The sequence below is a fragment of the Arachis duranensis genome, chromosome 6, assembly GCF_000817695.3.
Source record: "Arachis duranensis cultivar V14167 chromosome 6, aradu.V14167.gnm2.J7QH, whole genome shotgun sequence".
In the NCBI taxonomy this organism is placed as follows: domain Eukaryota; kingdom Viridiplantae; phylum Streptophyta; class Magnoliopsida; order Fabales; family Fabaceae; genus Arachis; species Arachis duranensis.
The window spans coordinates 21,499,986-21,511,220 of NC_029777.3; the positions used below are offsets into that span (position 1 = coordinate 21,499,986).

The 11,235-nt window shown below is 38.7% G+C and overlaps 1 protein-coding gene and 1 non-coding gene across 2 annotated transcripts in view; one reads left to right on the top strand and one right to left on the bottom strand.

The window, feature by feature from the left end:
- Positions 1-9,669, bottom strand: part of LOC127748446 (uncharacterized) — a 31,761-nt gene extending 22,092 nt beyond the window's left edge. The window contains exon 1 of the mRNA XM_052262987.1: positions 9,059-9,669. Within this exon, the coding sequence (XP_052118947.1) occupies positions 9,059-9,669 (611 nt within the window). The remainder of the gene's footprint in view (positions 1-9,058) is intronic.
- LOC127739861 (small nucleolar RNA R71) lies at positions 5,292-5,395 on the top strand. The gene has a single exon (XR_008000603.1). It is a non-coding gene; the product is annotated as a small nucleolar RNA R71 (small nucleolar RNA).
- Positions 9,670-11,235: the final 1,566 nt, after the last annotated feature.

Sequence of the window (11,235 nt, forward strand, 5' to 3'; positions counted from 1 at the left end):
GCCCACTTGGTGTGTGCTTGGGCTGAGCATTGAAGATTTCATGTGCATAGGCTTTCCTTGGCGTTTTACTCCAGCTTTGGTGCCAGTTTTGGCGTTTTATGCCAGAAAAGGGTCTCTGACCAGAGTTTAGACGCCAGTTTGGGCCAACAAATCTTGGGCAAAGTATGGACTATTATACATTGCTGGAAAGCCCAAGATGTCTACTTTCCAACGCAATTCAGAGCGCGCCGATTGGGCTTCTCTAGCTCCAGAAAATTCATTTCGCGTATAGGAGGGTCAGAATCCAACAGCATCTGCAGTCCTTTTTCAGCCTCTGAATCAGATTTTTGCTTAGATCCCTCAATTTCAGCAAGAAAATACCTAAAATCATAGAAAAACACACAAACTCATAGTAGAGTCCAGAAATGTGAATTTTGCATAAAAACTAATAAAAATATAATAAAAACTAACTAAAACATACTAAAAACTATGTAGAAACAATGTCAAAAAGCGTATAAATTATCCGTTCATCACAACACCAAACTTAAATTATTGCTTGTTCCCAAGAAAATAAAAATAAAATAAGATAAAAAGAAGAGAATATACTATAAATCCTAAAATATCAATGAAGCTTAGTTCCAATTAGATGAGCGGGGCTAGTAGCTTTTTGCTTCTGAATAGTTTCAGCATCTCACTTTATCCTATGAAGTTCAGAATGATTGGCATCTATAAGAACTCAGAATTAAGATAGTGTTATTGACTCTCCTAGTTTATTATGTTGATTCTTGAACACAACTACTTTATGAGTCTTGGCCATGGCCCTAAGCACTTTGTTTTCCAGTATTACCACCGGATACATAAATGCCAAAGACACATAACTGGTGAACCTTTTCAGATTGTGACTCAGATTTGCTAAAGTCCCCAGTTAGAGATGTCTAGAGTTCCTGAGCACACTCTTTTTGCTTTGAATCATGATTTTAACCACTCAGTCTCAAGCTTTTCACTTGGACCTTCATGCCACAAGCACATGGTTAGGGACAGCTTGATTTAGCCGCTTAGGCCAGGATTTTGTTCCTTTGGGCCCTCCTATCCATTAATGCTCAAAGCCTTGGATCCTTTCTACCATTGCCTTTTGGTTTTAAGGGCTATTGGCTTTTTTTCTTTTTTTTTTCTTTTAATTTTTGCGACTTTTTTTTTGCAAGCTTTGTTATTCACTACTTTTTCTTGCTTCAAGAATCAATTTTATGATTTTTCAGATCATCAATAACATTTCTCTTTTTTTTCATTATTCTTTCAAGAGCCAACAAATTTAACATTCATAAACTTCACTATAAAAAATATGCACTGTTCAAGCATTCATTCAGAAAACAAAAAGTATTGCCACCACATCAAAATAATTAAACTAATTTCAAGATAAAATTTGAAATTCATGTACTTCTTGTTCTTTTGTAATTGGGAACATTTTTCATTTAAGAAAGGTGAAGGATTCATGGAATTATTCATAGCTTTAAGACATAGACACTAGACACTAATGATCATGTAATGAAGCTAAAAGATAGTCAAATATAAAGCATAAAAATCAAAAATAGAAAAATAAGAACAAGGAAATTAAAGAACGGGTCCACCTTAGTGATGGTGGCTAGTTCTTCCTCTTGAAGATCTTATGGAGTGCTTGAGCTCCTTAATGTCTCTTTCTTGCCTTTGTTGCTCCTCCCTCATGGCTCTTTGGTCCTCTCTAATTTCATGGAGGATAATGGAATACTCTTGATGCTCCATCCTTAGTTGCTCCATGTTGGAACTCAAATCTCTTAAGGAGGTGTTGAGTTGCTCCCAATAATTGTATGGAGAAAAATGCATTCCTTGAGGTATCTCGGGGATTTCTTGATGAGGAACTTCCTCATGCGCTTGTTGAGGTCCATGAGTAGGCTCTCTTGTTTGCTCCATCCTCTTTTTGGTGATGGGCTTGTCCTCTTCAATGAGGGTGTCTTCCTCTATGACAATTCCAACTAAATTGCATAGGTGACAGATGAGATGAGGGAAGGCTAACCTTGCTAAAGTGAAAGGTTTGTCAGCAACCTTGTATAGTTCTAGAGGTATGATCTCATGAACTTCCACTTCCTCTCCAATCATGATACTATGGATCATGATAGCCCCATCCACAGTTACTTCGGACCGGTTGCTAGTAGGAATAATAGAGCGTTGGATGAACTCTAACCATCCTCTAGCCATGGGTTTGAGGTCAAGCCTCCTTAGTTGAATTGGCTTGCCTTTGGAGTCTCTCTTCCATTGGGCTCCTTCCACACAGATATCCTTGAGGACTTGGTCCAACCTTTGATCAAAGTTGACCCTTCTTGTGAAAGGATGAATATCTCCTTGCATAATTGGCAAGTTGAATGCCAATCTCACATTTTCCGGACTGAAATCTAAGTATTTTCCCCGAACCATTGTGAGCCAATTCTTTGGGTTCGGGTTCATACTTTGATCATGGTTTCTAGTGATCCATGCATTAGCATAGAACTCTTGAACCATTAAGATTCTGACTTGTTAAATGGGATTGGTGAGAGCTTCCCACCCTCTTCTCCTAATCTCATATCGGATCTCCGGATATTCACTCCTTTGAGCATGAAAGGGACCTCGGGGATCACCTTTTTCTTGGCCACAACTTCATAGAAGTGGTCTTGATGGTCTTTTGAGATGAATCTTTCCATCTCTCATGACTCGAAGGTGGAAGCAATTGCCTTCCCTTTCCTCTTGAGGTTTCTCTGGCCTTAGGTGCCATTAATGGTTATGGAAAAACAAAAAAAGCAAGGCTTTTTCCACACCAAACTTAAAAGGTTTGCTCGTCCTCGAGCAAAAGAAGAAAGAAAAGAGGAGAAAAAGAAGAAATAGAGGAGATAAAAGTGTGTGAAGGGTTCGGCCAAGGGGGTTTAGTGGGTTAAGATGTGCGAAATTGAAGGTGGTAAGGAGGGCTATATATAGGGAAAGAGAGGGGTGGGTGGCCGAATTGAAGTGGGTGGGTTTGGGAGGGAAGTGTTTTGAATTTGAATGTTGAGGTAGGTGGGGTTTGATGGTGAGGTTTTTTGGGAAGAGTTTTATGGAAAGGTGTGAAGGGGAGAGAGAGTGAGTTGAGATAGGTGGGGATCCTGTGGGGTCCACAGATCCTGAGGTGTCAAGGATTTTGTATCCCTGCACCTTGTTGGCGTTAAATGCCCTTCTGTGTGCCTTTCTGGCATTTAAACGCCAGGCTGCTGCCCTTTTCTGGTGTTTAAACGCCAGTCTGCTGCCCTTTTTTGGTGTTTAAACGCCTAGAAAGGTGCCAGACTGGGCATTTAAACGCCCATTTTTATACCTTTACTGGCGTTTAAACACCAGTTTACCTGCCAGTTCTAGTGTTTAAACGCCCAGAATGGTGCCAGGCTGGGCGTTAAATGCCCATTTTGGTATCCTTACTAGCCTTTAAACGCCAATAAGCTCGTCCTCCAAGGTGTGCCATTTTTGATGCCGTTTTTTATTTTTCTTTAATTTTTGCAGTTGTTTTTGTGACTCCACATGATCATGATCCTAAAGAAAACATATAATAACATAGATAAATAAAATAAAATTGGGTTGCCTCCCAATAAGCGCTTCTTTAATCTCAATAGCTTGACAGTGAGCTTGTTTCAGAGCTTCACAGATGCTCAAAGCATGATTGTGGCCTCCTAGCACCAAACTTAGAGTTTGAGTGTGGGGGCTCTATTTGGGGGCTCTATTTGACTCTGTACTGAGAGAAGCTTTTCATGCTTATTCTCCATGTTTATAGAAGAAGATCCTTGAGCCTTAAACACAAGGTAGTCCTCATTCAATTGAAGGACTAACTCTCCTCTGTCCACATCAATCACAGCCCTCGCTGTGGTTAGGAAGGGTCTTCCAAGGATGATGGATTCATCCTCATCCTTCCCAGTGTCTAAGATTTTTAAGTCAGCAGGGATGTAAAGGCCTTCAACTTTCACTAAGACATCCTCTACAAGTCCATAAGCCTGTTTCATTGATTTGTCTGTCATCTCTAGTGAGATTCTTGCAGCTTGTACCTCAAAGATCCCTAGTTTCTCCATTACAGAGAGTGGCATGAGGTTGATATCTGACCCTAGGTCACACAGAGCCTTTTCAAAGATCATGGTGCCTATAGTGCAGGGTATTAAGAACTTTCTGGGATCCGGTTTCTTTTGAGGCAATGTCTGCTGAATCCATGTATTCAATTTATTGATGAGAAATGGAGGTTCATCCTCCCAAATCTCATTACCAAATAACTTGGCATTCAGCTTCATGATTGCTTCTAGATATTGAGCAATTTGCTCTTCAGTAGTAACTTTATTTTCTTCCGAAGAATAATATTCTTCTGAGCTCATGAATGGTAATAAGAAGTTCAGTGGAATCTCTATGGTCTCTGTATGAGCCTCAGATTCATTTGGTTCCCCATTAGGAAACTTCTTATTGGTCAGTGGATGTCCATTGAGGTCTTCCTCAATGGAAATCATTGCCTTTCCCTCCTCTACAAGTTCGGCCATGTTGGACGTGTAGATGGCCTTGCACTCTCTTTTTGGATTCTCTTCCGTATTGCTTAGGAGAGTACTAGGAGGAGTTTCAGTAACTCTTTTACTCAGCTAACCCACTTGTGCCTCCAAATTTCTGATGGAGTACCGTGCCTCAATCATGAAACTGAGAGTGGCCTTAGATAAATCAGAGACTATGTTTGCTAAGCCAGAAAAGCTCTGCTCAGAATTCTCTATCTGTTGCTGAGAAGATGATGAAAAAGGTTTGCTATTGCTAAACCTATTTCTCCCACCATTGTTGTTGTTGAAACCTTGTTGAGGCTTCTGTTGATCCTTCCATGAGAAATTTGGATGATTCCTCCATGAAGGATTATAGGTATTTCCATTGGGTTCTCCCATGTAATTCACCTCTTCCATTCAGGATTCTTAGAGTCATAAGCTTCTCCTTCAAAGGAGGCTTCTTTAACACTACCGGATGCAGCTTGCAATCCAGTCAGATTCTGAGAAATCATATTGACTTGCTGAGTCAATATTTTTTTCTGAGCCAATATGGCATTCAGAGTATCAATCTCAAGAACTCCTTTCTTCTGAGTCACCACATTATTCACAGGATTTCTTTCATAAGTGTACATGAACTGGTTATTTGCAACCATCTCAATGAGTTCCTGGGCTTTTGCAAGTGTTTTCAGATGAAGGGATCCACCAGCAGAATGATTCAATGATATCTTTGACAATTCAGACAGACCATCATAGAATATACATATGATGCTCCATTCTAGAAACATGTCAGAAGGATACCTTTTGGTTAATTATTTGTATCTTTCCCAAGCTTCATAGAGGGATTCACCTTCCTTCTGTCTGAAGGTTTGGACGTCCACTCTGAGCTTACTCATCTTTTGAGGTGGAAAGAATTTGGTCAAGAAAGCATTGACCAGCTTGTCCCAAGAGTTCAGGCTTTCTCTAGGTTGTGAGTCCAACCATGTCCTAGCTCTATCTCTTACATCAAAGGGGAAAAGCATAAGTCTGTAGACCTCGGGATCAACCCCATTGGTCTTAACAGTATCACAGATCTGCAAGAATTCAGATAAGAACTGATGAGGATCTTCTTATGGAAGTCCATGAAACTTGCAGTTCTGCTACATTAGAGAAACTAATTGAGGCTTAAGCTCAAAGTTGTTTGCTCCAATGGCAGGAATTGAGATTCTTCTTCCATAGAAGTTGGAAGTTAGTGCAGCATAGTCACCAAGCATCTTCCTTGCATCTCTGGCATTGTTGTTATTTTCAGCTGCCATATCTTCTTCTTTTTCAAAAATTTCTGTTAGGTCCTCTCCAGAGAGTTGTGCTTTGGCTTCTCTTAGTTTCCTGTTCAGAGTCCTTTCAGGTTCAGAATCAGCTTCAACAAGAATATCTTCATCCTTGTTCTTGCTCATGTGAAAAAGAAGAGAACAGAAAAGAAGAGGAATCCTCTATGTCACAGTATAGAGATTCCTTTATGTGAGTAAAAGAAGAGAAGAAGAGAAGAAGAGAAGAATGAGGTAGAGAGAGAATAAAGAGAAATCGAACACAGAGAGGGAGAGAAGGTTCGAATTTTTAAGAAGGAGAGAAGTGTTAGTAAATAAATAAATAAATAGAAAGAGATGAGAGAGAGGGAATTCGAATATTAAATAAAAGGAAAAATATTTTTGTTTTTGATTTATATATTAGTTAGTATTCAAAAATTAAGAAAGGAATAAAATAAATTTAGAGTTTAAAACAATTAGTTAATTAAAAAGATTTGTGAAAAAGTTGTTAGTGGTTTTCAAAAATTGGAGAGAGAAAAGTAGTTAGGTGGTTTTGAAAAAGATAAGAATTAGTAAACTTTTTAAAATCAAACAAAAAGTCAAGTAGTTAATTGAAAAAGATTTGAAAATAAATTTTGAAAAGATAAGAAGTTAGAAAAAGATTTTGAAATTAAGTTTTGAAAAGAAATTTAAAAGGATTTGATTTTGAAAATTGAAGTTGATAACTTGACTAACAAGAAACTAAAAGATATGATTCTAGAATTTAAAGATTGAACCTTTCTTAACAAGAAAGTAACAAACTTGAAAATTTTTTGAATCAAATCCTTAATTGTTAGCAAGGTTTTCGAAAATATGAAATAAAAATAAGAAAAAGATTTTGAAAATCAATTTTTAAATTTTTTTCAAAAATATTAAGAAGAGAAATGTAAAAGATTTGATTTTTGAAAAAGATTTGAAAAGATAGAATATTTAAATTGAAATTTTGACTTGACTAACAAGAAACCACTAAATTTTAAAAATCTTTGACTAAGTCAATCCAAAATTTTGAATTTTATGAGTGAAATAAGGAAAAGATATTTTTTATTTTTTAATTTTAATGAGGAAAAAGAAAAACAAAAAAAATTGACTCAAAACATAAAAATTTTGGATCAAAACCAACGATGCATGCAATAACACTTTGAATGTCAAGATGAACACTGAGAACACTTTGAAGATCATGATGAATATCAAGAACATATTTTTGAAAAATTTTTAAGAAAAGAAACACATGCAAGACACCAAACTTAGAAATTTTTAATGCTTAGACACTGACAAATTAAAAATGCATATGAAAAATAAGAAAAGACTCAAAACAAGAAAATCACAAGATCAAACAAAGACAATTATCAAGAACAACTTGAAGATCAAGAAGAACATATGCATGAGTTTTTGAAAAATGTAGAAGAATAAAAACATGCAATTGATACCAAACTTCAAATTTGACTATAGACTCAAACAAGAAACACAATTTTTTTTTGATTTTATGATTTTATTAAATATATATATATTTTTTTGAAAAATTTTCGAAAATTAGAAAATTTTTTTTGAAAGATTTTTGAAAAATTTTTGAAAACAGAACAAGAAGAAAATTACCTAATCTAAGCAACAAGATGAACCGTCAGTTGTCCAGACTCGAACAATCCCCGGCAACGGTGCCAAAAACTTGGTGCACGAAATTCGCAATCACACTTTTCATAACTCCGCACAACTAATCAGCAAGTGCATTGGGTCGTCCAAGTAATACCTTACGTGAGTAAGGGTCGATCCCACGAAGATTGACGGCTTGAAGCAAGCTATGGTCATCTTGTAAATCTCAGTCAGGCGGATTCAAATGGTTATGAGGATTTTATAATTAAAATATAAATAAAGCGAAAAGTAACATAGAGATACTTATGTAATTCATTGGTGGGAATTTCAGATAAGTGTTTGGAGATGCTTTGTTGCTCCTGAACCTCTGCTTTCCTATTGTCTTTATCCAATCATTCATACTCCTTTCCATGTAGGGCTAATCATCTGTCGGTTCTCACTTGTGTTGGAATAATATCCAATGATCCTTTTGCGCACTGTCAGTGCACCCAACAGTCATGAGTTTGAAGCTCATCACCCCATCCCAGATCCTACTCGGAATACCACAGACAAGGTTTAGACTTTTCAGATCTCAGGAATGCTACCAATTGGTTCTAGATTATACCACGAAGACTCTAATTTCACAGAATTGAAAGGCTCTGTTGTCATGAGAGGCAATCATCATGAACCAAGAACCCAAGAGATACACACTCAAGCTCTCGCAGATAGAATGGAAGTGGTTGTCAGGCACGCGTTCATAAAGGAGGATGATGATGAGTGTCACGGATCATCACATCCATCAGGTTGAAGTACGAGTGAATATCTTAGAATAAGAATAAGCGTGAATTGAATAGAAAAACAATAGTACTTTGCATTGATTCATGAGGAACAGCAGAGCTACACACCTTAATCTATGAGGTGTAGAAACTCCACCGTTGAAAATAGAAAAGTGATGAAGGTCCAGGCATGGCCAAATGGCCAGCCTCCAAAACGTGATCAAGAGATCAAAAGTTATCCACAGATAGTCTCAAAAAATGATCTAAAGATATAAATACAATATTTACTAGGGTTTACAGAAATAAGTAGATAATGCAGAAATCCACTTATGGGGCCCACTTGGTTTGTGCTTGGGCTGAGCATTGAAGCTTTCACGTGCATAGGCTTTCCTTGGCGTTTTACTTCAGCTTTGGTGCCAGTTCTGGCGTTTTACGCTAGAAGAAGGTCTCTGACCGAAGTTTAGACGCCAGTTTGGGCCATCAAATCTTGGGCAAAGTATAGACTATTATACATTGCTAGAAAGCCCAAGATGTCTACTTTCCAACGCAACTGAGAGCACGCCGATTGGGCTTCTGTAGCTCTAGAAAATTCATTTCGCGTACAGGAGGATCAGAATCCAACATCATCTGCAGTCTTTTTTCAGCCTCTGAATAAGATTTTTGCTCAGATCCCTCAATTTCAGCCAGAAAAATACCTGAAATCACAGAAAAATACACAAACTCATAGTAAAGTCCAGAGATGTGAATTTTGCATAAAAACTAATAAAAATATAATAAAAACTAACTAAAACATACTAAAAACTATGTAAAAACAATGTCAAAAAGCATATAAATTATCCGCTCATCAACATCCACAAGGGACACTCGAAGAGGTGTGTAGTTGTGGTACTTTATGGGTTTCTCAGTAAGTTGTTCCTCTGTTTTCCTGGACTCTTTATCCTTGTTCCGAGGTGGGTAGGAGAATTCGGTCTTTGAGGTTTCTCCTAATCGGGAGTTCTCCTCCATATTGATATACTTTTCCGCCGGTTCTTGTACCTCATTCAGAGATGTTGGGTGCTTTTTGGATATGGAGTGGCTAAAGGGTCCTTCTCGTAGGTCGTTGATGAGTCCCATGATGGCTGCTTCTGTAGGGAGATTTTGTATGTCAAGACATGCTTTATTGAATCTTTTCATGTAGCTACGGAGGCTTTCCCGATCTCCTTGTTTAATTGCTAGCAGGCTTGGAGCGTGTCTGGCTTTATCCTTCTGAATGGAGAACCTGGCGAGGAACTTTTTGGCAAGATTGCCAAAGTTTGTGATCAATCTTGGAGGCAGGTTGTCGAACCACTTTATTGCCGTCTTGGTCAAGGTGGTCGTGAAGGCTTTGCAATGGGTCACGTCCGAGGCATCTGTGAGATACATCCGGCTCCTAAAATTGCTGAGATGATGACTTGGGTCAGATGTGCCATTGTATGGGGTCATGTCAGGGGCTTTGAAGTCTTTTGGGACTTTAGCCTTCATGATTTCCTTTGTGAATGGGTCTTGCTCCTTGTGAGGGTTATCCTCATGATCGAATCGAGTAGTCTTAGTTTTGAGGTCGGCTTCGAGCTTTAAGAGCTTGTTTTCCAGCTCTCGACGCTGTCTTGTTTCTCTCCGGAGGTCTCGCTCGGCTGCTCGTTATTGTTCGTCTTCTTGTTCGATTTGTTTGAGGCGATCCTACTATTCACGGATGGTATCTAAAATTCCCGTATTCTGAGGTTGCTTATCTCCCTTAGATTGGGGTGTGTCCTTTGATGTGGCATCCATGTTTTTAAGCAGCATTTCTTCCTCCAAACCAGAGTTATGGTCGTTGGAAGGGTTTTTGCCATGGTGATAGAATGACTTCCAGGTTCCTCGACAACGGCGCCAATATTCCAAGGGTTACCTGAAATAGAGAGGTCAATCTCGGATGAGATCTTCAGATCTGGACTGGGCTGCCGCGTCTGACTTATTGACGTAGGAGAGGCCACTGGTCCTTGGTCACCTGAGGGTGGTGGTACCTGCAAGAGACTCCGATGCTTAAGTCAGTACAGGCTTTAGGCAGGTTTTTTATAGAATTTGAGTGTGAGTTATACCTGGGTGCTCCAGTGTGTTTATTGTAATGCTTGATGACCTTCCTTTGAGATAAGTTTATTATCTTATCTTATCTTTTGTGGAGGAGATCTTTATCTTTTGGTCAGCCACCTTCTGGTGGGTAGTGATACTTTGTTTTGGGCCTGCTTGGGCCTCTGCTGCGATCTTCCAAACTCTTTTTTGTGAAGAGGTCGGTAATGGACCAACCTTTAAAGAGGTGGGTCCATTTGCTTTAGGCCAACTCGGACCTTGTAGCTCGGACCAGTGTATGAACACATAGGTATCTTCTGCCTCCCCCGCGTTCAATTCTGGTCTTGTCATCTGTACCCAGTCACTATGGCATGTTAGGTCTGGACGCGATGTACAAAAAGAACCCATTTTCCAATATGGGTGAGTGATGCTACGATTTTAGGAAATTGCACGATCGGCAAAAATTCCTTCCGGCAAGTGCACCGGTTATCGTCAAGTAAAAACTCACAATAGAGTGAGGTCGAATCCCACAAGGATTGGTTGAGTGAGCAATTCGGATTAGAAGTGTGTTCTAGTTGAGCGGAATCAAGATTTAGATGAGAATTGCGGAATGTTAAATTGCATGAATTAAAGAGCGAGAAGCTAAATTGCTGAAATTAAAAAGGGATCGGGGTGATTGCATGAATTTAATTGCAGAATGTAAAGAGAAAGTGGTAGATCAGAAATGGGGAATTCATTGGGGTTCAGGAGATATTGAGATCTCCGAATCAAAACATTTTTATCCCTTCCTCAACCAATGCATTCATTGAATTTTGCTTGGCAATCTTATATGATTGGATCCCAATCCCTTGGCTCACCAATTCTCTCTAAAAACAAACAAATTCCCAATCCCTTGGTTTAAATGTTCATAAGAAGAGATGATGCTCGATCACTGATTATACCACACAGTTTCACGAACCACAATTTGGTAGGATTACATGTCACAATATCCATCCAAACCCCAAT